This window comes from Lagenorhynchus albirostris, chromosome 5 (genome assembly GCF_949774975.1).
Source record: "Lagenorhynchus albirostris chromosome 5, mLagAlb1.1, whole genome shotgun sequence".
Taxonomy (NCBI): Eukaryota; Metazoa; Chordata; class Mammalia; order Artiodactyla; family Delphinidae; genus Lagenorhynchus; species Lagenorhynchus albirostris.
Window position 1 is genome coordinate 33,413,097 of NC_083099.1, and position 27,950 is coordinate 33,441,046.

The window sequence follows — 27,950 nt, forward strand, 5'->3', positions numbered from 1 at the left end:
TCCATTGGTGTAAGTGAGGTGCTAAAGTCCCCCACTATTATTGTGTTACTGTCAATTTCCTCTTTTAGAGCTGTTTGCAGTTGCCTTATGTATTGAGGTGCATATATATTTATAATTGTTATATCTTCTTGGACTGATCCCTTAATCATTATGTAGTGTCCTTCCTTGTCTCTTGTAACATTCTTTATTTTAAAGTCTATTTTATCTGATATGAGTATTGTTACTCCAGCTTTCTTTTGATTTCCATTTGCATGGAATATCTTTTTCCATCCCCTCACTTTCAGTCTGTATGTGTCCCTAGGTCTGAAGTGGGTCTCTTGTAGACAGCATATATATGGGTCTTGTTTTTGTATCCATTCAGCAAGCCTGTGTCTTTTGGTTGGAGCATTTAATCTATTCACGTATAAGGAAATTATCGATATGTATGTTCGTATTACCATTTTCTTAAATTGTTTTGGGTTTGTTTTTGTAGGTCCTTTTCTTCTCTTGTGTGTCCCACTTAGAGAAGTTCCCTTAGCATTTGTTGTAGAGCTGGTTTGGTGGTGCAGAATTCTCTTAGCTTTTGCTTGTCTGTAAAGCTTTTGATTTCTCCATCGAATCTGGATGAGATCCTTGCCTGTTAGAATAATCTTGGTTGTAGGTTCTTCCCTTTCATCACTTTAAGTATATCATGCCACTCCCTTCTGTCTTGTAGTAGAGTTTCTGCTGAGAAATCAGCTGTTAACCTTATGGGAGTTCCCTTGTATGTTGTCACATTTCCCTTGCTGCTTTCAGTAATTTTTCTTTGTCTTTAATTTTTGCCAATTTGATTACTATATGTCTCAGTGTGTTTCTCCTTGGGTTTATCCTGTATGGGACTCACTGCGCTTCCTGGACTTGTGTGGCTATTTCCTTTCCCATGTTAGGGAAGTTTTCGACTATAATCTCTTCAAATATTTTCTCTGGTCCTTTCTCTCTCTCTTCTCCTTCTGGGATCCCTATAATGCGAATGTTGTTGCATTTAATGTTGTCTCAGATGTCTCTTAGGCTGTCTTCATTTCTTTTCATCCTCTTTTCTTTATTCTGTTCCACAGCAGTGAATTCCTCCATTCTGTCTTCCAGGTCACTTATCGGTTCTTCTGTCTGAGTTATTCTGCTATCGATTCCTTCTAGTGTATTTTTCATTTCAGTTATTGTGTTGTTCATCTCTCTTTGTTTGTTCATTAATTTTTCTAGATCTTTGTTAAACATTTCTTGCACCTTCTCAATCTTTGCCTCCATTCTTTTTCCGAGGTCCTGGATCATCTTCACTATCATTATTCTGAATTCTTTTTCTGGAGGGTTTCCTATCTCCACTTCATTTAGTTGTTTTTCTGGGGTTTTATCTTGTTCCTTCATCTGGTACATAGCCCTCTGCCTTTTCATCTTGTCTACCTTTCTGTGAATGTGGTTTTTGTTCTACAGGCTGCAGGATTGTAGTTCTTCTCGCTTCTGCTGTCTGCCCTCTGGTGGATGAGGCTATCTAAGAGGGTTGTGCAAGTTTCCTGATTGGAGGAACTGGTGATGGGTAGAGCTGGGTGTTTCTCTGGTGGGCAGAGCTCAGTAAAACTTTAATCCAGTTATCTGCTGATGGGTGGGACTGGGTTCCCTCCCGATTGGTTGTTTGGCCTGAGGCGACCCAACACTGGAGCCTACCCGGGCTCTTTGGTGGGGCTAATGGCAGACTCTGGGGGGACTCACGCCAAAGAATACTTCCCAGAACTTCTGTTGCCAGTGTCCTTGTCCTCACGGTGACACGCAGCCACCCCCCACCTCTGCAGGAGACCCTCTAGCACTATCAGGCTGGTCCAGTTTCCTATGGCGTCACAGCTCCTTCCCCTCGGTCCCAATGAGCACACTACTTTGTGTGTGCCCTTCAAGAGTGGAGTCTCTGTTTCCCCTGGTCCTGTCGAAGTCCTGCAGTCAAATCCCACTAGCCTTCAAAGTCTGATTCTCTAAGAGTTCCTCCTCCCGTTGCCATACCCCCAGATTGGGAAGCCTGACGTGGGGCTTAGAACCTTCACTCCAGTGGGTGGACTTCTGTGGTATAAGTGTTCTCCAGTTTGTGAGTCACCCACCCCACAGTTATGGGATTTGATTTTATCATGATTGCGCCCCTCCTACCATCTCATTGTGGCTTCCCCTTTGTCTTTGGATATGGGGTATCTTTTTTGGTGAGTTCCAGTGTCTTCCTGTCAATGATTGTTCAGCAGTTAGTCGTGATTCTGGTGTTCTTGTAAGAGGGAGTGATAGCACGTCCTTCTACTCTGCCATCTTGAACCAATCTCTCACACTAAGACTACTTTTAAGGAAAATACTAAGGAAATTATTATCCTCTGGGTTATTTGTTGATACTGTTTTAAAATTAATTTCTAACCTTAATGTTAGTTCACAAGTAATTATTAAATTTTCTGTATTTCTGATTTTTAATTATCTATCGTCCTATTTAGATTGATAGAGAATTTAAAGTCCAGAAAACTTTGTTTTCAATTGGATTCCCCGTTCCCAAACCTTTATTGTACTGCAGTGATGCTTGTGTCATTGGAACAGAATTTTATGTGATGGAACATGTACAGGTAAATTAACACTTAATTGTACTTTTTGTTGCTTTTATTTTTAATTGTGATATTAGATGGTAATAAGTGATAGTGTATTAGTCTACATTGTAGGTAGTTTGCTTTGGAAGGGCTTAAACTTTTTTCTTTTTCTTAAAACAACAGAAATTTATTCTCTCAGTTCTGGAGGCTAGAAGTTTGAAATCAAGGTGTCAGCAAGATTGGTTCTCTATGGAAGTTTTGATTTGTTTTTGTTTTTTAAATTTTTTAATTGAGATATAGTTGATGCACAATATTATTTAATTTTTTAATTGAGATATAGTTGATGCACAATATTATATAATTATATAATTGAGATTTTTTAATTGAGATATAGTTGATGCACAATATTATATAAGTTACAGGTGTATTACATAGTGATTCAGAATTTTTACAGTTATTATAAAATACTGGCTCTATTCCCTGTGTTGTATTAAACTTTCATTTTATTTTGAGCACACACAGTTTGAGCGGGTTGAAGTAAACTAGGAACAAATTTAGTAATTAGGGCGTATTGGCTTAGTCTTCCTCTAGGTGTCAGTAAAGAGCTATATGTAATGGCAATAACTAAACCGTCCAAATAGTAGGGGAAAAAACTACTCCAAATAGGACATTAATCCATTAAAAATAAATCCAAATTGTTTTAAGGGGTTTTTTTCGGTAAGATGTTACTTGAGATTAGTTTTTGTCCTTTAAGTTCATCTTGGTGTATCCTTGTATTTTCCCTTTGGCATGTACACTTTTATGTTAAACATGTTTCACAAATGACAGTTCTTCTAGCGCATTCTGCAAAGAATTGGTTTTGGTTGTAAGACTGTATCCTGATCTTTTTTGTAGGCAACAGGGGATGATGACACAGCAAATAATTGGTATGAAAAGATTTATTTTGTTTTATATTATCTGTTGTAATTGCTTCCATAGGGCCGAATCTTTCGTGATTTCACAATTCCTGAAGTTAGCCCAGCAGAACGCTCAGCCATATATGTGGCCATGATAGAAACCTTGGCTCAGTTACATTCCTTGAATATACAGTCACTGCAGCTGGAAGAATATGGTAGAGGTGCTGGGTACTGCAAAAGACAGGTAATGCATCCAAACAAAGTGCTCCTTTTCTCAAGTTGTTGGAAATAATATTAGTTAAAATAAAAACCTATTATTTTATACTTTTCTGAAACTTGGCTATAACTTTTAATATCAGCCATCAGATTGACTTGTTTTAAACATAAAATAATTTTGTATTTTTAGATCAGATTTTGTTCAGCAAAAGCTTCTATAACAGCATGTACATAAATGCAGATTTAAAGCTGTTTCTATCTCTTCACTTAATTTACCAATATATTTTCTATACAATTTTCCCTTTTTAAATTAGTTTAACAGATATTTATTAAGCATGAATGTATGTTTAATATGTGCTGAATACTGTGTTAAATATCAGGAAAATAGAAATAAGTTCTTCCCCTAAAGGAACTTATGGTCATTTTTGAAACATCTATACCTGAATCTCATTTACATGAGACTTGAAAATGGTATAAAAGAGTATGTAATCTGGCAGTAAATTGTTTGGTACTCATCATGAAAACTGTTCCATTCAGAGGATAGATATCAGTATGCCCTTGCTTAGGTTGGGGAAAGCTTCCTGGGAAAGATATGTCTTGTACTGTGTATTTAAGGAAGGATAAAATCTAGAGCAATAGGGAAGAGATGGTGAGCATTTCAAATCAAAGAAACAGCAAGACCAGATATGTATGGGGCTGTTTCCCTTTGTATGTCTTTTTGAGGGGGCAGAAGGGAGAGAAACGGGAACTAAGGTTTAGGGAATACTCATTACGTGCCAGCTCCCATGCTAGGTGAGTTGTTAGACCTAGTGTTTTTTAATCTTTGTAACAACCCTAATACATAGGTATTACTACCCCCATTTTGCAGATGAGGAAACTGAGGCTTGCAGGTATTAAGTAATATACAAATAAGTGGCTTAGACATAATTTCAACCCAACTCTCTGAGATTCCAAAGATGAATATCTTTACTGTACTAAATCGAACAGAGATACCTTAGAAAGTGGGGAGAGAGATATAAGTAGATAAATAATATTATTTCAGTTGATGGAGGACTTTGACAATAGGTTGTCTTATTTGCATTCAATTCTAAGAACAATTAAAAAAATCTTTGCATTTTTCATATCTGTAATATATTTTTGAAGATTCTTTAGAAAATTCTATGGGTAATAAGAAAGGGGATTAAAATGAAAAATAAAGATCTCCTTTCTTTTTCTAGTCCCTATATTACATTTTTCAGGGATTACTTGTTTCTTGTGACCCTTCCAGAAATTTTCTTTGTCTATTTTTTTGGTATGTACGTATGTGTGTTTGTGTGTGTTCTTTTTTTTTTTTCTCCTTCCACAAAATATTTGCTGAATAAAGACTAGAACCCACGTCTCTTGATTCCTAGGCCAGTATTTTTTTTCCTGATAAAAGTCTAGGTAAGTAAAATGAAAATAGATGGAAGAGAAACTTAAATGTTGACGTTTTCAGGCTGATATGAGTGTTTTAGGCTAATATGAGTATCACGGCATTTGTCCTGAGCATTTAACACTAAAACAAAATTTGATATAATTGAATTTTGTTTTAATTTTAGAATTGCTGAATCTTACATTCCACTTTCAGCTCTGTCATTTTTTTAATTTGTATATCTTTAGGTATCAACCTGGACAAAGCAATATCAAGCTGCAGCTCATCAGGACATCCCTGCCATGAACCAACTATCTGACTGGCTAATGAAAAACTTGCCAGATAATGACAATGAAGAAAATTTGATTCATGGAGATTTCAAACTAGATAACATAGTTTTCCACCCTAAAGAGGTATTGGAAGCCCTGTTTATAAAAAATTGAGTATGTCTGATTTGGGATACACGTACTAAGTAGATGTTCCCCCAGAGCACTGAAGGAGCCCACCCCATCCCCATTCCTCCCCTATATTCAAAACTAACATTACCACTCACAACTTTTAGAAATAAGTCCTGCAGATATTCTGGCATAGGTATCTGCCCACCTATAAAAGGCTGGGGTCTAATCACCTGATTTACTACTTTAAAAGGATTTGGGAATTTACATGCATGTTGCTGTTTTCTTCAAAGAAATTTTTCAGCTACTAAATATATTTAGCTTATCCACGTTCTTGCTCTTTCTTCTGGTTCATTTTCATTTTTTTCCCTATCTGATAAAGAATTTTTTATTTGATTATTATAAGCTCAGAGAGGACAGAATTCCAAAAGACTCTTTTGAGGCTTCAAAAGAATTTGTATGAGATTAATGTAACCTTGCCCTGTGTAAATGTACACAGTGTAATCTTTATAAAGAGTACAAACAAATCAGAGCTATAACCCTCCTCCACTGAGCATAGTGAGGCCTAGGATTGGAGGAGTGTGGTGGGAATGAAGAAAGTACTTCAGTTCTCCTCTCTTTACCTGTATGCCTTTGGACAAGACATTTATTTGGCCCTTAGTATTCTGATATTGATGTGAATGATTTACAGTTCCCTGAATCTTCCTTCTCAGGAGAAAATTTTCTGGGTTCATTAGTTTTCTCAGAATGCTAAGATGTTTTAGGGCAGGAAGAGCTGTTCTAAATTCATGTGCTAAGCTTCTGAGTTTCATGTTCTTTTCACACAGGAAGAGGACAGGAGGAAAATAACATTATATATTGCATTGCTGTCATAATTCAAAGTACTACTATATCAATTGAAAGTTCAAATGTAATATAAAGACATACGAGCACATGCACCATCAAGACAGAAAATTTTTCATAGAAAAGTCAGTTTGGGTATTTAAATTATGTATATGTAATTATATGTATGTGTGCGTATGTAACTTTTTGTTAATGGCATGGATGAGTTCTGAATTATAACTTAAATATAGAATAGGAAAATTAAATATTGCTAATTTATAACCTGGAAAAATTAGAAAAGCATATACCTTAAAACAGCAGGATCTGGTCTATATTTTATCTATTTCTTTGGTTCATTAATATTTTTGGAGCCTATCTTTGAATAAGTCAGCGTTCTTTATGTTTTCTATCAATATAACTACAGTACTTTTACATTCATTACTTAAGCAAGGAAGGAAAAATTCAGACCTAAATCTCCTTAGTTATGTGTTGTCTACCAAAATGTTTAAATATGCTGAAATTAAATATTAAATATGCTGAAAGTAACGGCAGGTAAGTTCCAAATAGTTATTCCCTTTTTATATTTAATCTCATGTTAGAAAAACGTTTCTTATAGGATTAAAGTTGCCAAACAGGAATCATCTAACTTAAGTTCTGTGGAGGCAATGCTAATTTGTTACATATATCATTATCTTTTATGTTTTAGGGTTATATAGTAGCTAGTAAAATGTCTTCTACTTTATACCCAGTAATCCCATAATTATTAGTTAAATCAAAGTTAATCAATTTCTGTCTCATATAAATATGTGTAGCTAATTTTTTATGGAAGTAACATACAGTTGACAAAGTACAAGTCAACTGGCATTTATTTATTACCAACTATGTGCTCTGAAACATGGGGTTAGAAGGAAAAACAGCTCTTAATGAGCTCAAAACACAGATGGAGAGAAAAGATACTCGGGTAACAGCAGAGAACAATATATACCCAAATGCTAAAGTATATCATACAATAAAACTAAGAGAGTAGTCAAAGAAGGAAAACGTTCCCACTGTGGACTGGCATTAAAAGCTATGAAACTTTAGAATTTAATTCTAGTCAATAGTTCCATCTCATTTTTTAAATTTCATAAATAAGTAGGAAATTAGACTATGTTTTTTCATGAAGGCACTTCACAAATTGGAAAATCAGTCCCTGGATGTGTATATATATGTGCTCCACTGTATATATTCCTAGGGATATGATTGAAAGCTTTTTATCTTTCCTTTGAGGGTAAGGATTATACCTTTAATTAATTTTTTTCTTACCTTTGTTTCTAGAGTCTATATGGTAGATGCTCAATAAATGAGGGCCTAGACTAAGAGCTCCTATAAAGCAGTAAATGCATCTTATTCATTTCTGCAGGTAGTTACATGTTTCTGAATGAATCTATGTTAAAAGAATTGATTTTAATTAATCACTAAGGTACTATTTCCATCTCATTTATTTATGCTTAATTTTTATTCTCTACCCCTTTCTGTGCCTCAGTTTTTATTGTAACTTTTTATTTGGAAATCATTGAAGACTCACAAGAAGTTGTAAAAATAGTAGAGGGGCCTGTGTATCCATCATCCAGATTCCCCAAAGAGATCTCACACAACTAGAGTATATTATCAAAGCCAGGAAATTGACATTGTGTGACTTGTGTGCCTTTTGGATTGGGAAAAAAAAATTTCAGGGTTCCCAAGGAGCTAAAATGAGGTAATTGATATGGAGCAACTAGCTGGTACCTGGCACAGCTGGTGCTCAACTTATTTCAGTTCTCTTCTTTTCCATTCTTTTCCCCTCTGTTTTTATATTCTGCTTTTCTAAGATTGCCTATCAAGCTCTATTCTTTAGAAAAAATTAGGGTAAAAGTAAATCTTTACTTTTAGTAGATATGTACTAAAACCTAAACAGTAGTTATAGGGGATGAAATTATAGGAGATTTATAAGTTGTACATTTCTGTAAGGTTTGAGGTTTTATTGTTCTTTTTTCCCCAAGACAACAGCATATTTTATTTTTGTTGTCAGAAAGCACAGCAATTAAGAAAGAAAACACGAACAATTTTAAATGATAAACCATCTAGGAATGTGTGTGGTAAGCCAGTAAAGAATTACTAAAGGGAATAACAAAACTAAAATATATCACTCAATTTCACAATCCCTAGTTATTTTCTAGTTACTGATATGTAAAGTATTTGAAGCATGTTTGAGCAAGTGTTTCAGTAGTACAAAATGCTTACTGCAATGTTTAAAAGAAATCCAGTTTTCCTGGAAAATATCGTTAATTTTCCAAATATAAATCTTACCCATCTGGCAGAGAAATGTTTAAGATTTTGGAGTTTAATGTACATATTACCATTTCAACTTGAAAAATAAATAAATAAAAATAAATAAATAAACCCTTAGATATTTTATCTGCATTCATTAATTAGTAGTCAGATGTATTTACGATAAATATAAGGACACTGTTTCTTCTGAAGTCATCTGCGTTGCAGTCTTTTATATGTCGTCTTATGAAAAAAAATTTGTTATGCAAAACAAAACTTGTGTTTTTAATGGATTTTTCTTTTTAATTCCCCCACTATTTCTAAGATGTCAGTGTAGTTAGAGAAAAGCTTAGTTATAAAACTTAATTTTATAGCTAGAAAAGACATGGGGATTAGGTTTTTTTCCAATCTTTTTACTTTTCAGATGTTTTTAAATACCCTTAATATGCTCTTTGGTCATAAAGCCAGGTTTTGAACTCAGACCTACTGACTTCCAATTCCATATGATTCCTTCCACACTGTACTGCTTCTCATCTCTGTTGGAACTGGTCAATGTTGGTAATCTAGAAACTGAAACCCTTGTCTTTGACCATAGCCTCACTACCTTCTACTTCTTTTGTTTCTTTATACCTCACCTGAGAGGCTACAAATTTGATTCCTCTTACTTTAGAATCCATGAACCCCTTATGACTTCATTTGACTTCTCACCTTGCCTGGCCCAGGTGGGCATGATCAATCATTTCAAGAACTACCTTCTTTATTATCAATGAATTAATAATTTTTTGACTGTGGATTTGTGTGCGAGTAATGTAAGAGTTATAGTTTCCTGACCTTATATTGTTATTCCAGAATCTTCTCACCTCTTGACTTTATATATAATCTCCAACCCTGATCTTGGTTCATTGTATTTTTGCTACAGAATGAAGTCGTAAAGTTACATTAACAGGGTCTGGGACATACCTATGCTGCATAATTTCATCTAGGTTGTAACTGCATCTCTTTGTAAAATCTGTGACATTTTTTTAAATGGCTTTTTCAAATCTTTTCTATTCTTCTCGAACTATCAAGTTGCCTTTTACATCTAGACTCCCACTCTCACATTTAGACTTGATTCGTTTTTGTCCTTTTAGTCACTTTTCAGCACAAGCTGCTTTCTAGGGATTACATACCCCTGGAAGTTCTCTTGATGTTGTTGAAGACATTTCAGTCCACTACACAATGTTTCCTTCATGCAGACTGATGGGTGACATTTTTCTTAAGCCATTGCCAAGAAAAATTGTTACTTTTTAAAAATTAAAGTATAGTCGATATATAGTATTATGTAAGTTACAGGTATACAGTATAGTGATTCACAATTTTTAAAGGTTATACTCCATTTATAGTTATTATAAAATATTGGCTATATTCTCTGTGTCCTTATAGCTTATTTTATACATAATAGTTTGTACCTCTTAATCCCCTACCTCTAAATTGCCCCTCCCCCCTTCCCTCTCCCCATTGGTAACCACTAGTTTGTTCTCTAAATCTATAAGTCTGTTTCTTTTTTGTTATATTCACTAGTTTATTTTTTACATTCCACATATAAGTGATATCATGCAGCATTTGTCTTTCTCTGTCCAACTTATTTCACTTAGCATAATACCATCCAAGTCCATGCACGTTGTTGCAAATGGCAAAATTTCCTTCTTTTTTATGCCTGAGTAGCATTCCATTGTGTGTGTGTGTGTGTGTGTGTGTGTGTATATATATATATATATATATATATATATATATATACACACACACACACACACAATTTTTTATATATATATATATATATATATATATATATATATAATGTCTTCTATATCCATTCGTCTGTTGATGGACACTTAGGTTGCTTCCATATCTTGACTATTGTAAATAATGCTGGTATGAACACTGGATACATGTAACTTTTCAAATTAGTGTTTTTGTTTTCTTCAGCTATATACCCAGGAGTGGAATTGCTGAGCCACATTATAGTTCTATTTTTAGTTTTTTGCAAAACCTCCATACTGTTTTGCACAGTGGCTGCACGAATTCACATTCCCACCAACATTGTATGAGGGTTCCCTTTTCTCCACATCCTCACTAGCATTTGCTATTTGTGTTCTGTTTGATGATGGCCATTGTGACAGGTGTGAGGTGATATCTCATTGTGGTTTTGATTTCAGTTCCCTAATGATTAGCGATGTTGAACATCTTTTCATGTGCCTGTTGGCCATCTGCATTTCCTCTTCAGAAAAAAGTCTATTCAGGTCTTATGCCCATTTTTTAATCAGGTTTTTTTTTTAATATTGAGTTGTATGAGCATTTATATATTTGGTATATTAACCCCTTATTGGTCATATCATTTGCAAATATTTTCTCCCATTCAGTAGGTTGTCTTCTTATTTTGTTGATGGTTTCCTTTGCTGTGCAAAAGCTTTTAAGTTTAATTAGGCCCCATTTGTTTATTTTTGCTTTTATTTCCTTTGCTTTAGGAGATAAATCTAAAAACATATGGCTACAATTTATATCAAAGAGTGTGGTCTGTTTTCCTCTAGGAGTTTCGTTTCTAGTCTTACATTTAGGTCTTTAATCCATTTTGAATTTATTTTTGTATGTAGTGTGAGAAAATGTTCTTATTTCATGCTTTTACATGTAGCTGTCCAGTTTTCTCAGCACCAGTTTTTGAAGAGACTATCTTCTCCATTATATATTCTTCCCTCATTTGTCATAGATTAATTGACCATAAGTGTGTGGATTTATTTCTGCATTCTCTGTTATATTCCATTGATCTTTGTGTCTGTTTTTGTGCCAGTACCATACTGTGTTAATGACTGTAGCTTTGTAGTATAGTCTGAAGTCAGGGAGCATGATTCCTCCACTTCTGTTCTTTCTCAAGATTGTTTTGGCTATTCGGGCTCTTTTGTGTTTCCATAAAAATTTAATTTTTTTGGACACACTGCACGGCTTGTGGGATCTTAGTTCCCCTACCAGGCATTGAACTCGGGCCCTTGGCAGTGAAAGCACAGAGTCCTAACCACTGGATCTCCAGGGAATTCCCTCCATATAAATTTAAGAATTATTTATTCTAGTTCTGTGAAAAATGCCATTGATATTTTGATAGGGATTGTATTGACTCTGTAGATTGCCTTGAGTAGTATGGTCATTTTAAGAATATTAATTCTTCCAGTCCAAGAACACAGTATATCTTTCCATCTGTTTGTGTCATCTTCATTTTCTTTTGTCAGTGTCTTATAGTTTTCCAACTGCAGGTCTTTTATCTCCTTAGGTAGGTTTATTCCTAGGTATTTTGTTCTTTTTGATGCAACTGTAAATGGGATTATTTCCTTAATTTCTTTTTCTGATAGTTCATTGTTAATGTATAGAAATGCAACAGATTTCTGTACATTAATTTTGTATCCTGCAACTTTACCAAATTCATTGATGAGCTCTAGAAGTTTTCTGGTGGTGTCTTTAGGATTTTCTATGTATAGTACCATGTGATCTACAGAGTGACAGTTTTACTTTTTCCTTTCAAATTTGGATTCCTTTTATTTCTTTTTCTTGTCTGACTGCTGTGATTAGGACTTCCAATACTATATTGAATAAAAATGGCAAGAGTGGGCATCCCTGTCTTGTACCTGATCTTAGAGGAAATCCTTTCAGCTTTTCACTGTTGAGTATGATGTTAACTGTGGGTTTGTCATGAATGACCTTCATTATGTTGAGATATGTTCCCTACTCTATGCCCACTTTCTTGAGAAAAATATCATAAATGGATGTTGAATTTTGTCAAAAGCTTTTCCTGCATCTATTGAGATGATCATATGATTTTTATTCTTCAGTTTATTAATGTGGTATATCACATTGAATAATTTGAAGATATTGAAAAGTCCTTCCATCCCTGGGGTAAATCCCACTTGATCATGGTATATGATCCTTTTAATGTGTTATTGTATTTGGTTTGCTAGTATTTGGTTGAGGATTTTTGCATCTATGTTCAGCAGTGGTATTGGCCTGTAATTTTCTTTTTCTGTCATATCTTTGTCTGGTTTTGATATCAGGGTGATGCTTGCCTTATAGAATGGGTTCAGAAGTGTTACTTCCTCTGCAACTTTTTGGAATAGTTTTAAAAGGATAGGCATTAACTCTTCTGTAAATGTTTGGTAGAATTCACCCATGAAGCCATCTGGTCCTGGACTTCTGTTTCTTGGGAGTTTTTAAATTACTGATTCAATTTCATTACTGGTAATTGATCTGTTTATATTTTGTATTTCTTCCTGGTTCAGTCTGGGAAGATTGTATCTTTCTAAAAATTTGTCTGTTTCTTCAAGGTTGTTGATTTTATTGGCATAGAGTTGTTCATTGTAGTCTCTCATGATTCTTTATATTTCTGTGATGTCAGTTGTAACTTCTCCTTTTTCATTTCTGATTTTATTGATTTGATCCCTCTCCATTTTTTTCTTGATAAGTCTGACTAAAGGTTTTATCAGTGTTGCTTATCTTCTTAGAGAACCAGCTTTTAGTTTCATTTATCTTTTCTATTGATTTTTTAGTCTCTATTTCATTTATTTCTGCTCTGATCTTTACTATTTCTTTTCTCCTACTGGGAGAAAAGACTTTTCTCCTACTTTTCTCCTACTCCTACTCCTATTGGGTTTTGTTTGTTCTTCTTTTTCTAGTTCCTTTAGGTGTAAGTTTAAGTTGTTTATTTGAGATTTTTCTTTTTTCTGAGGTAAGCTTGTATCACTATAAACTTCCCTCTTAGAACTGCTTTTGCTGCATCTCATAAATTTTGGATCATTGTGTTTTCATTTTCATTTGCCTTTAGGTAAGTTGTTATTTCCTTTTTGACTTCCTCAGTGTTCCATTTGTTGTTTAGTAGCATATTGTTTAGTCTCTTGTGTTTTTTGCAGTTTTTTTCTAGTAGTTTATTTCTAGTCTCATAGCGTTGTGGTCGGAAAAGATGCTTCATATGATTTCAGTTTTCTTAAATTTACTGAGGATTGTTTTGTGGCCTAGTATGTGATCTATCCTGGAGAATGGTCCATGTGCACTTGAAAAGAATGTGTATTCCGCTTTCAGATAGAATATTCTATATATATCAACTAATGTGTCATTTAAGGCTTATTGATTTTCTGTCTGGATGATCTGTCCATTCATGTAAGTGTGGTGTTAAAGTCCCCCACTAGTATTATGTTACTGTCGATATCTCCGTTTATGGCTGTTAATATTTGCTTTATGTATTTAAGTGCTCCTATGTTGCATGCATATGTATTTACAATTGTTATATATTCTTCTTGGATTGATCCCTTGATCATTATGTGTAGTGTCTTTGTCTCTTGTAACAGTCTTTGTTTTAAAGTCTATTTTGTCTGATATAACTTTTGCTACCCCAGCTTTCTTTTGATTTCCATTTGCATGGAATACCTTTTTCCATCCCCTCACTTTTGTCTTTGTGTGTCTTTAGATCTCAAGTGAGTTTCTTGTGTGCAGCATCTATACAGGTCTTATTTTTGTATCCATTCAGCCACTCTGTGTCTTTTGATTGGAGCATTTATTTCACTTACATTTGAGGTAATTAGTGATACCTAAGTTCTTATTGCCATTTTGTTAATTGTTTTGGAATTGTTTTGTGGGTCTTTTTTTTCCCCTTCTTTTGTTCTCTTGTCATGTGATGTGATGAGTATTTTTAGAGTTATGTTTGGATTCCTTTTTCTTTTTTGTATGTATATCTATTGTAGATTTTTGGTTTGTGGTTATGATGAAGTAGGTGGGTATACTTACATATATATATATATGATTGTTTTAAGTTGCTGACTGCTTAATTTCAAATGCATTTTAACAACCCTGCGTTTGTACTCTCTTCCTCTCATGATTACTGTTTTTGATATCATATTTTACATCTAATTGGTTGTGTATTCCTTACCTGCTTATTGTGGATATTAATGATTTTACTACTTTTGTCTTTTAATCTTCCTACTAGCTTTGTGCATGGATAATTTCCTACCTTTACTTATGTTTGCCTTTACCAATGAACTTTTTCATTTCATAATTTCCTTGTGCCTAGTTGTGGCCTTTTCTTTTTTGCTTAGAGAAGTTTCTTTAACATTTCTTGTAAACCTAGTTTGGTGATGCTGAACTCTTTTAGCTTTTGTCTGTCTGTAAAACTTTTGATCTCTTCATCAAATCTGAATAAGAGCCTTGCTGGGTAGAGTATTCCTGGTTGTAGGGTTTCCCTTTCATCACTTTATTCTTTTTTTTTTAATTTATTTCTTTAATTTATTTCTTTTTGGCTGTGTTGGGTCTTCTTTGCTGCGCACTGGCTTTCTCTAGTTGGGGCGAGTGGAAGTTACTCTTTGTTGTCATGTGTGGGCTTCTCATTTCGGTAGCTTCTCTTGTTGCAGAGCACGGGCTCTAGGCGTGTGGGCTTCAATAGTTGTGGCACGCGGGCTCAGTAGTTGTGGCTCGCAGGCTGTAGAGTGCAGGCTCAGTAGCTGTGGTGCACAGGCTTTGTTGCTTCATGGCATGTGGGATCTTCCAGGACCAGGGCTCAAACCTGTGTCCCCTGCATTGGCAGGTGGATTCTTAACCACTGCTCCACTAGGGAAGCCCTCCTTTCACCACTTTAAATGTATTGTACCACTCACTTCTGGCCTGTAGAGTTTCTGCTGAAAAGTCAGCTGATAACCTTATGGGAGTTCCCTTATATGTTATTTTTCGCTTTTCCCTTGTTGCTTTTAATAGTCTCTCTTTATCTTTGCTTTTTGCCATTTTAATTAAAGTGTGTCTTGGCATGTTCCTCTTTGGGTTAATCCTTTATGGGACTCTACACTTATGGGACTTGCATGTCTATTGCCTTTCCCAGGTTAGGGAAGTTTTTAGCTATTAAGTCTTCAAATATGTTCTCATCCCCTTTCTCTCTCTCTTCTCCTTGTAGGACCTCTATAATGCAAATGTTATTGTGCTTGATGTTGTCCCAGAGGTCTCTTAAACTGTCCTCATTTCTTTTCCTTATTTTTTCTTTTTTCTGTTCCACATCAGCAATTTCCACTACTCTGTCTTCCAGCTCACTGATCCATTCCTCTATATCATTTAGTCTACCATTGATTACTTCTAGTATATTTTTTCATGTCATTTATTGTATTCTTCATCTCTGTTCAGTTGTTCTGCATATTTTTTGACTCTTTGTTAAGAACTTCTAACTTCTCACTCTGTGCATCCATTCTTCTCCTGGGTTTTTTCATCATCTTTACCATCACTACCCTGAACTCTTTATTAAGTAGATGTCCTGTCTCCACTTCACTTAGTTCTTTTTCGGGGGTTTTGTCTTATTTCTTCATCTGGAGCATGTTCCTCTGCCACCTCATTTTGCCTAAGTTGCTGTTTGTATTTTTATGTATCTGCTAAGTTAGTTACATTTCCCAACCTTGGAGAAGTGACCTTCTGTAGCAGATGTCCTATGCATCCCAGCAGTGCACTTCTTTCTCATCTCCCAAGCTATATGCTCTAGGGGTTCCCCCTATGAGGGCTACCTGGAACCTTCTCTTGTGGCCAGCTGAATATGTGGGCAGTCTGGTAGGTTTGGTTAGCCTCCAGTCTGGTTGGTTGCTAGGCTCTGCCTTGTGTGGAGGCTGCCGGCTGCTGGTTGGCGGGGCTGGGTCACAAGGCTGCTGACTGAAGAACTAGCCCAGGGGGCCCCAGGGCTAGTGCTGGCTCACTGGTTGGCAGAGTCAGGGTCCAGAAAACTCCATGGTTGTTGCCCACCTTCCTCGTGGGTGAAGCCAGGTCCTGGGGTTACTTCCGGACTACTGGCAGGCAGATAAGGTCCTGGAGTTGGTTGCAGGGTCCAGGGATTCCAGAGATGGTATCAGATTGCTGCTGGTGGGGGGTGGGTTTCTGACACAGGGTCTGGGGTGTCCAGAAGCTTGAATTAGCCTGCTAGTGAGCAGGGCTGGGGCCAGGCTTGTCCCAGGGCCAGGGTCTCTGGCCTGTTGGTAGATGGGCTGTGTCTGCAGGCTGCTGGATTGTGGTTTTCTTGCATCTGGTCCCTGCCCACTGGTGGCTGGAACTAGGTCCTGGGCCCTCTGGTAGACAGGGCCACATCCAGAGGCAGCTGTGGGCTTAGGGGGTCTTAAGGCAGCCTGTCTGCTGATGGGTGGGGCTGTGTCCTTGCCAAGTTAGTTGCTTGGCTTGAGGCACCCCAGCACTGGTGACTGCAGGCTGTTGGGCCAGGGCAGGGCTGGGTCCTGGGGGTAATAAGCCAGAGGGAGGATTCCACAATGGTGCCTGCCAACACCAATGTCCACATGGTAGAAGGAGCTCCCAAGAATGGCTGCCACCAGTGTCTGTGGCCCCAGGGTGAGCTGCAGTTGCCTCCTGCCTCTCTGGGAGACTCTCCAAGATCAACAGGTAGGTCTGTCCCAGGCTCCTATCAAATTATGGCTTTTATTTTGGGTCCTGGAGTGTGTGAGATTTTTTGTGCACCCTTTAAGAGTGAAGTCTCTGTTTCCCCCAATCCTTTGGGACTCCCACAATTAAGCACCACTAGCCTTCAAAGCCAAATGCACTGGGGGCTCATCTTCCTGATGCAGGACCCCCAGAATGGGGAGCCCAACGTGGGGCTCAGACCTCTCACTCCTGTGGGAAAAACCTCTGCAGTGTAATTATTCTCCAGTTTGTGGGTCATCCACCTTGGGTTATGGGCCTTGACTATATTGTGAGTCCACCTGTCCTACCCACCCCATTGTGGTTCCTTCTTTATGTTTTTAGTTGTAGAAGATCTTTTCTGGTTGGTTCTGGTCTTTTTCATTGATGGTTGTTCTGCTTACAGTTGTTATTTTGGTGTGCTCCTGAGAGGAGGTGAACTCATGGTCTTTCTGCTCTGCTGTCTTGACTGATCTCCATGAAAATTGTCACTCTTGAGCAGCTGGGTTTTTTTGCTTTGTTTTGAAGTACAGTTGATTTGTAATATAATGTTAGTTTCAGTTTCGGGTGTAAAGCATTGTCATTCAGGGTTTTTGCAGATTATACTCCATTATAGGTCATTATAAGATAATGGGTATAATTCCCTGTGCAATACAATATATCCTTGTTGCTTATCTGTTTTATATATAGTAGTTTGTATCTGTTAATCCCATACCCCTAATTTGTCCCTGTCCCCTCCCCTTTCACCTTTGTAACCACAAGTTTGTTTTCTATATCTGTGAGTCTGTTTCTGTTTTGCCTATGCATTCATTTGTATTATATTTTAGATTCCACATGTAAATGATATCATACAGTATTTGTCTTTCTCTGTCTGACTTATTTCACTAAGCATAATATTCTCTAGGTCCATCCATGTTGCTGCAAATGGCAATATTTCATTCTTTATTACGGCTGAGTAATATTCCATTGTATATATACCACATCCTCTTAACCCAATCATCTGTTGATGGGCACTTGGAAGCAATCCAGGTGCAGCTGGTTTGTTTTTAATCTACATGCACTATAAACATTGTGACTGATTATGCTTCATACTTTATTTTGTCCATAGAAAACTCAGAGCAAATTCTGCTGTCAACGCTAAAAACTGTATATCAATATGACCTGTGACATTTAATTTTATGTAATGACCTACTCTTAGCTTTATCACTTTATTAAAAATTATTATATTTTTTCCTACCTCCTTCATCTATTGTCAGTCCTACTGTATTGCATGTGTTTCTTTTGTTTTGAAAAGGTAATATACATACATATTAATAAAATTCAAGGGACTTCCCTGGTGGAGCAGTGGTTAAGATTCAGCCTGCCAGTGCAGAGGACATGGGTTTGATCCCTGGTCCAGGAAGATCCCACGTGCCGTGGAGCAACTAAGCCCGTGCACCACAACTACTGAGCCTGTGCTCTAGAGCCTGTGAGCCACAACTACTGAGACTGTGCACCACAACTACTAAAGCCTGTGTGCTCTAGGGCCCGTGTGCCACAACTACTGAGCCCGCATGCCACAACTACTGAAGCCTGTGTGCCTAGAGCCCGCGCTCCACAACAAGAGAAGCCACTGTGATGAGAAGCCCACGCACCACAATGAAGAGTAGCCCCCGCTCACCACAACTAGAGAAAGGCCATGTGCAGAACGAAGACCCAACACAGCCAAAAATAAATTTAAAATTTTTTTAAAAATTCAATACGGCAAAAAGCATACCTAGAAAATAAAACTCAAGGTAGAAGATAATCAACAAAATGAAAAGCTTCAGTTGTGCTGAGGTTTCAAAAAAACTCTCAGAAATCATTTTAAGTTCTTTAGCAGCAAAATGAATTAGTAAATGTTCACCTCATCCACTAGAAGTTATGCTATGCTTTTTATAGCTCTGTACACAAACAGGAATAGACAGGATTCTAATAAAACATGGCTAATTAATTTATACTAATTGATAATTTGATGACCCATCAGCTTTTCTCACTGGCTATTGTTTTATAGCTTTGTGGGTAATTACTTTTAAAATGTTTCAGATTTCTTGAAACTTAACTCCAGGGAAAATGTTCAATTAAAAAAAGCTAAACATTTATAGCATAATTAAGTATATCATCTTCTTTTCTTTGGACGTCAAGAGCACAGAAACAAACAGAATGGTATAGAGAAAAATGCGTCCAATCCCTTTTTTAAGCAAATTTAACAAATCTAGCATATATAGTAACTTATAATTCAATATAACCACAACCATAAAAAGTCTTATGAAGTCAAATCATAGAGGAAGCAGTGATCAATTTTTCCCATAGTCATAATGGTAAATTTTTTATTGCCTGCTATATGCCAGGCTCTGTACTTATTCATTGAATAAATACATTTTGGCCACCTACTGTATGTCAGGTACTTCGCAGCTAGACACTGGTAAACAAAATGGACATGTTACCTGCTCTTATTTCATCTTCACACTAACTCTATGCAAGAGGTGTATGTTATGGCTGCAAAAATTGAGAATCAGAAAGGTTAACTAGCTTGTCCAGAATTACACAGCCAGTAAATGGTGGAGCTAGGACTTGAATACAGGTCTGTGATTCCAAAGACCACATTTTTCCTTTAAGCTACAATAATGTGTTCAAATGTATGAGAGAAGCAAGGGAGTGCAAGCACACACAAAGTTACATAAAGGCATGAAACCCAGTAACTTGCATTGCTTAAGTGAGCTTTGCTGTTTTATCTGGCTTAGATAACCTTCTCTAGATTATTGCAACAGCCTCCTCATTGCCTCCCCTACAGTCTATTCAAAACATAGCAGCTAGAGTGACCTTAAAATACAAATCCTATCATATCACTCCTCCCGTACAGAACCCTCCAATGGAGTGTCTCCTCCCATATTCCATCCCTTCTGCCTCAGTCCCTTGAAGTAACCATAGCCATTGCTATCAGTTTGGTGTATATTCTTTCAACTTTGTGTATTCATTTGTACCCTTTTTATTTAAACAAATAGGATCATACTATGCATATTATTTTACAAATTGCCTTTTCCCCTTGTATTTGCAGTTGAATGTCCTGTGTTCTTAACATAAAGCTATATAGTCCCTTGATACATATTGTTACAAAATAGAATGAGGAAAGCTTTCCGTGTTATTGGTTCCAAATTACACAACTCTTTTATCATGTTGCTATATAATGGTGGATTTTGTATTCATAAAACAAACAGCATCTTTTATAACAATTATAGTTTTATATCTATAGCATGAAATAACTTACTTTAAAAAATTACTATTGTCATAAGAGTGTAATATTTGTTATGTTGTAAGATTCATTACCAGAGAATAGATTCTTAAATTATAAGTAATTGTTAGAATTTCTTCTTTACTATAGTTACTCCCAGTTGAAACTTTTCAACTGCTTTTGCCTCCGTTCATTAGTAGACATGTTAAGGCTGTGTAAAGTAAAATGCAGAGCTGTTGGCCAGCAATGGAACAACGGGACTTGGCTCTATTTGATAAATGAAATGTGCCGCTGTGGGTAAAGACTGCAAACTACAGCCTCACATTTGCTTTTGATGGAAAATATGATTTTCATTATATTCTATTTCATTCATCTCCTTATTTTAGTTGTTTTGGATTTACTATATTAAAACCTTTTTATTTTTAATTACAGTCTCGAGTTGTAGCTGTACTAGATTGGGAGCTTTCAACCATTGGTCATCCTCTGTCAGACTTGGCTCATCTCTCTATGTTCTACTTTTGGCCAAGGACCATTCCATTGTTAAGTCAAAGTCCTCATTTGCAAGAAAACATAGGTATGAAAACAGTGTTGCCTAAACTGCTATTAATATAAAATTATATTCATTTTGCTTCATAATTAATAAAAAGATTATATTGCAATCTTAGATAAATAGCTTTTGTTTCTTGAAATGTTTTTAAATCATTTTATTCTATTGATTTTTTTGAATGTATCATTCCACTTCTAGTAATTTGTTACAAAATATAATCATTTGTATATAATGTTCTTTTGGAAATCAACATTTAGAGCATATTTTGTTATATGGATTATAATTATATGGATAATAATGTTTTAATTATAATATTATATTTTATTATATATAATTAATAATATAATACATTATTTATATTATATAATATAATTTATACTATATATAAGTAATATAAGTAATAATATATTATAAGATTATATTATATTATAGTTAATATTTTAATTATAATATTATAATTATATAGATTATAATGTGTTATATGGATTAATGTTTTGTTATATGGATTAATTTTATGTTCAGTTTTATATTTATATGCAATATGACATTTTAAAATATTCACCATGACATTCTTATTAAAGTTTATAGTATATACTGTTTTTATAGGGGTACCATCAATGGAAGAACTGATTTCAATATATTGCCGCTGCAGGGGAATTAATTCTAATCTTCCTAACTGGAATTTCTTTCTTGCCCTTTCATATTTTAAAATTGCTGGAATAGCACAGGTAATTAATTTTTTAACATGTGTTTCACCATTACTTATTGATGTACTGTTGACAATATTTTTGGTCTTTGGGGGTTTTATATTCCTTTTTTTTTTTTTTTTCTTTTTGGCCACATAATGGCTCAGCTTGTGGGATCTTAGTTCCCCTACCAAGGATTGAACCCGGACCTCTGGCACTGAAAGCACAGAGTCCTAATAACCATTGGACCACCAGGGTATTCTCTTATATTCTTATCTTTAGATCAATTTAGTTTCCATAATAACAAATACCAGACATGGATAAAACAGAAATCCAGAGTTTACAGAATAGGAATTTGGCAAGGGAAAAATTTGAGTAGCAAAATGTGGTATCACTTTTTGGTATAATAAACGAAAAAGATGGAAGAAGGGAGAGAGAAAGACATAATAACAAAAACAGAAAAAGCATGTGAGAATTGGTTATTTCCTGAATATCCAATATAAGAAAGAGTTAAACTTCTTATATGATATCTGATTCAGATTATAAAACCCTATTAATCAGGGCTGATGATGAAGGAATTATCATTGTATTTCCCAAAGCCAGCACAGTACCTAGCATACAGAGCCTCTTAATTATGTGTTTGAGTGAGTAGATAAGCTCACTCAAACACATAATTAATTGTCCATTTTCCATTTTCTAATAATGTGATAGTTATGTGATAAATTTTGAGAGAAAACTGAACATAAATTCAGTTTTTTAAATTTACAGTTTAGACAATTGCATTCTTCATTATACTAACTCAGCTCCCTTATACTTTGAGTCTTAGTTTTTTTAAGAAATTGAGATGCTTCATCTCTGGTAAGGGGTTAGGGCTTGGTGGAAGAACAAGTAAATAAGAGATTTTAGAAACAAAAAAGAATGGGAAAAGAAGGATTAACGAAAATTATGGTTATTTTTCCCTGTCCTCAGAGTTCATGCTGTCCTCCAATAACTGAAATGTCTAGGAAATAGTTGTCTTACATCTCATCCTGTAGTTTAGAATCATATTAATCATATTAGTTAATCATGTTGATTGGATGCATTCCTCAAAATAGGGTTTATGGTATGTTTCTATATCTGTCAATTTCCAAAGTGAGATAACAGATAGGCTTTGAATTTAAAATGTATTTTCATTTCAAATAAAAGCTTGACATGGTTTATGATTGAAATTAATATGTATGTCATAAACTGTGTAGTTAGTAGCCTTAGAGATGATCATGAACATTCCATTCTAACTAGAAATGTGAAATTGGAAATGACGGAAAGACTGCTGCAGTGTTTTATTGTACAAAGAATTATATAAAGAAATAAACTAATGAAATTCAGTTGATTGTGTTTGGGACAGGGAACAGGAGAGTATATTATGTTGGAAACACAGAACATGGAGAATTAACAAAGAAAAACAGATGAGCATTCAGCTAACACTGTTCAACGGAGAATAGTTTCACCTAAATTAGGGGTCCAAAAAATGAGATAAAATATTCTTAGAAGTCTCTCATTGCCTTCTCTTTGGTTTTATAGTTTTTAATTTTATTTTAGTTTCTTTAGATTTTTCTCCACTGTGTAGGGAGAGCAATGATCTTTAGAGGTGATACGACTTGCCAATTTGGTATCTTTAGTAACTGCTAAACTCATTTTAAAGTTTGGTTTGATTTCCAGTTATAATTCTGTTATGATGAGAGTATGTTAACCAAATGATACAAGTGTAAGTCTTTAACTTGGAGTGGTATAATTATGCCTGCATGTAAATTAATAGAACTGATAGTCTGATTTATATCTTAGTACCTTGTAAGTTTAGTGATTCACGTAGCTGGGAAACTGTGGAAAGACTGGATAGTTGAAGAATAGTTTTCCATGAATTTTAATCACTTTGTATTAATTTACTTATAGGGAGTATATAGTAGATATCTTCTGGGAAATAATGCATCTGAAAGTAGCTTTCAGTTTGCCAATATTGTGCAACCTCTGGCAGAAACTGGATTACAACTCTCAAAAAGGTAAGAAAATATAGATTCTGTGGCTAACTCAAATTAGAGCCTTTATTAGCTATGTGAAGGTCATAAACTTTAGGGGGATAGGGATTGTTTTTATTGCTTACAACACCAGAATTGCTGCTGCCAATCATGGTAAAAAATTTTTTAGTAAATCTCTTTTATGCTTGAAAATAAATTGACCTCAGATTTAAAGAAAATACCCATTTAATGATTAAAAGAGGTTTGTGGGGTTTTTTGCAATTTGAATGTATAAACCTTTAAGATATTGATAAAATTCTCAAATGTTTCCTTCTAATATTTAAGTTACTTACATATACCTGTTTAAAGTTATGTATTATATAAGATGATTTATTAAGTTTAGAAATGTTGCTCTCTTCCACCATGACATTGCATGAAACTGTATTCAGACATTTCATAAGAGTCTTTGAAATTCATATCTCCATTAGTGGAGCACTTTTGAGACATCTAATACACTTTCTCCAAACACACTGCCATCTAACAGGTGTGATGGAGGGGAGAAATAAATTAGGGGGTTGAGATTAACATATACACACTACTATATATAAAATAGATAATCAACAAGGACCTACCATATATCACAGGGAACTCTACTCAATACTCTGTAATAACCTATATGGGAAAAGAATCTGAAAAAGAATAGCTATATGTATATGTATAACTGAATCACTTTGCTGTATACCTGAAACATTGTAAATGTTGTAAATCAACTATCCTCCAATATAAAGCAAAATTTAAAAGAAACAAACAGAAAAAAACTGTGTGATATATAGCACTTACTGAATGCACGGATGATGCTGTCCCTGGAAATTCTGCCCAAGCCACAAGTATCCATGGCATATCATTAGGACAGTTGTGTTTTACAGTTCATCTCATACACGAATATTTGTAATCTCCACAACATGACAAATGATGATGCTGCTTTTCATAATGATCTTTAAAGGTCTTGTTTATAATGATATCCAGCAGTTGTATTTGTGAGGCATATACTAAGAGTAATTATTAAATTTGTATTCTATTTCTTTGCCTTCTTGTTTAGAGATTCTGATATGTGGCTTCAATAAAGATTTTAAACTCCCATTGATTGAGGTCATGCCAGGCTTATGTTTTCTCCAAAAAGTGCTTTAAGCACTAAAGTTTAATGTTTAAAATAAAGTGATTCTGCATTCCTTCCATAACATGAAAGACAAAAACTCCAAAATATGGAAACTTCTTCTGAGAGATGTTTTTGGGAAACTGGGGGAAGACATTACATTCTATTCAGAAATCTATAATAATGGTTTTGCACATCTTTGTAACTTTTTTTTATAAAGAACTTTCAGTACTGCACTTCCACAGACTGATACTACCAGACAATTGTTTGTACAGACTAGGACAGGCCACGAAGTTCTTACTAGGGTGAAGCAGTTCATGAAACAACACATCCTCCCAGCTGAAAAGGTAAGTATTCTATAAACAAACAGAATGTATTTGTGCTCCAAGACTATTGAAGAATTACTTCTGTTATCTCTGCTTCTAGGAGTACCATGGTATCATTTCTTTGCAGTCAATCCTTACCTAGATGCCCCTTCTCACCTTAGCACTGAACTGCTGCAGAACCTGATCCTGAGAAATTCCAAGCTTCTAAAATATGCCAAGGGAATGCCACAGATAAATCTGTGGAATTAAAATTAAGTTAGAGGGAATTAGCAGTTTACAAAGTTGAGATCTTTAAATATTTTAGAGTAAAATGCTACTTTGGGGGTCTTTTCCTAAGGCAGTGACTTTCAGCCTTTTTTTTCTTTAATGGGCCCCTTTGAAAATTGAGAACTGTAGGATAAACAAGAGAGGCATACCCAGAAAATTTTGTATATCATTTCAAGCTGTTCACAGATACTACCATCACTCCCCCCACAAGCTACTATTTTAAGGTGTTAAGTTTCAGTAAATTCACTGAGAGTAGACAAGTTATGTGACACATTCATTCATTCAGTTAACAAATAATTATTAGGTACCTAATAATGGGTTAGGCCATTGAAAGTAAAAGGAAGAATAAGAAGACAGGGCTTATGCTTCTACAGAGCTTTTACTTTAGCATGAAAGAAAGACATTAAGTAAGAGATGATAAATGCTGTGAAGAAAAGATAAAAATCATTATAAAAATTTATATATATAAAATATACTATATATAAAATAGATAATCAACAAGGACCTACTGTATAGCACATGGAACTCTACTCAGTACTCTGTAATAACCAATATGGGAAAGGAATCTGAAAAAGAGTATATATATATATGTATAACTGAATCACTTTGCTGCACACCTGAAACTGACACAACATTGTAAATCAACTATACTCCAGTATAAAATTAAAATATTTTTTAAAAACAAAATTCTGAACTTTTGGGTGTTAAAAAGAAAATGCAACACTTTGAGTTCAAGATGGCAGACTGAAATCAGCATTTACCTCCCCTCACACAAATAAAATCCTCTTGAATTAACAATAAAGAAATTTTTTTAAAAATGGAATTGGTAAAAGCACAAAAACAAAAGTACACATCGCAGGACTAAAGGTTTTGAAAAGAGAATGGAAAAGGATTTGGGAAGCAGAGTGGATCATACCAAAGAAAAAACCTTAACACATCTCAGAAGAATTTCTAAGTAAGAGAGGACTGACTGTAACTCAGGTGGTAACTTTTTTTTTTTTTACAATGGAGTCCCCTATGATTGCCTGTTGTGGAGAGCAAGAATGAGAAGAGGAAGAGAAATCAAGATGTTTGATTTAAGAATTAACCTGTAATAGGTGGCCTGCTTGAGTTGGTTTCTAACACTCCTGGGTAGCAATGGTGTTTGCCCCAGGAAAAAGGCTGCCAGAGTACTCTAAAAAAGCATATGATGTGTTTCAAAGAAGCCAGGGTTTCAAATGACAGTTTCTCTCCATTTTTTTTCTTTTTTTTTTTTTTGCTGTATGCGGGCCTCTCACTGTTGTGGCCTCTCCCATTGCGGAGCACAGGCTCCGGATGCGCGGGCTCAGTGGCCATGGCTCACGGGCCCAGCCGCTCCGCGGCATGTGGGATCTTCCCGGACCAGGGCACGAACCCGCGTCGCCTGCATCGGCAGGCGGACTCTCAACCACAGCGCCACCAGGGAAGACCCCTCCATTTTTTTTTTTCCAGTGGTGGGTTTGGTGTAGACCCCAGCTTTCCTATCAGCCTTCCTGATTTATTCAAAGGAGACTCAAATTGGGAGAGGAAACCAAGTAGCCATGTTCTTTCATTCATAAATGTAAATGAGCGATCCAGGGAAGCATGTAGCACAGAAGAGGTGTTACAAATTGGATTGTGATACATCTGAACCTCATATCATGCAGCTACTAAAATATTTACAAAGAATTTGTAATAAAGGAAAATGCTTTATGATAAAAAAAAAGCACTCTAGTTTTAAAGGAAAGATTATCAACATTTTGTGTGACAAGGAAAGCCATAATCATTTTGTGTCTGCAGATCTTTCAAATCTGGAATATATCTACATCTAATAATGTGAGCTTTTTCTTTCTTTAAAAACTTGTGCTAATATCCATAAAAACATTTTATCCTGTATAATGACTCTGGACTGTACTAATCCCTGTTTATGAACATATGCACTTGAAAAGTAATTAGCTTTTTCAAAATAGAAGGGGGGAAAGCCTATAAAATTCTAACCAATATGATTATAACTACATATATAAAAACTAAAACAGTCATATCTAGAAAATAAGATTGTATTATATAATACACTAACATCTTGATAGTACATATCTTTAGCTAGTAAGACTCTTGATGACTTTTTCTTAATACTTTATGTATTTTTCCAATTTTCTATAATGGGAAAAAATAAGGTCCGTTTATGCTATGCTAATGACCTTTTGAAACTCCTTGGATATCATAAAGTAAGAACATCAGAACCATCATCCATTTAAATGTTAAAAGGCAATTCTTCCTCAGGGGAGGAGGGGAAATTGGTTGAAGGTAGTCAAAACTACCTTTAACTTTCAGTTATACTAGGGATGTAATATACAACATGATAAATATAATTAACACTGCTGTATGTTATATATGAAATACGAGTTCTCATCACAAGAAAAATATTTTTTCTATTTCTTTAATTTTGTATCTATATGAGATGATGTATATTCACTAAACTTATTGTGATAATCATTTCATTATGTATGTAAGTCAAATTATTATGCCCTATACCTTAAACATATACAGTGCTATATGTCAATTATATCTTAATAAAACTGGAAGAAAGAAAGAAATTTTTAAAAAAGGGCAATTCTTGCTATTTAAAATGGATGAGGAGTCCTAATAAAATAGCATGTAAAACAGGAACTAGCAACATGACATATCTGAGAACACACTTTTAACATAATGATAACATTAGTCATATTTTCCTACT

The 27,950-nt window shown here is 35.2% G+C and overlaps 1 protein-coding gene across 3 annotated transcripts in view; it reads left to right on the forward strand.

Annotated features, from left to right (window-relative positions):
• The window catches only part of ACAD11 (acyl-CoA dehydrogenase family member 11), an 89,181-nt gene that overhangs the window by 12,538 nt on the left and 48,693 nt on the right, over positions 1–27,950 (forward strand). For all 3 annotated transcript variants that reach the window (XR_009540658.1, XM_060149831.1, XM_060149832.1), the window contains 7 exons: positions 2,469–2,594; positions 3,534–3,695; positions 5,306–5,470; positions 20,682–20,823; positions 21,403–21,524; positions 23,412–23,518; positions 24,847–24,973. Coding sequence is in view for 2 of the 3 variants with exons in the window: in XM_060149831.1 (XP_060005814.1) it covers positions 2,469–2,594; positions 3,534–3,695; positions 5,306–5,470; positions 20,682–20,823; positions 21,403–21,524; positions 23,412–23,518; positions 24,847–24,973 (951 nt within the window). In the remaining variant the exon portion in view is untranslated. The remainder of the gene's footprint in view (positions 1–2,468; positions 2,595–3,533; positions 3,696–5,305; positions 5,471–20,681; positions 20,824–21,402; positions 21,525–23,411; positions 23,519–24,846; positions 24,974–27,950) is intronic.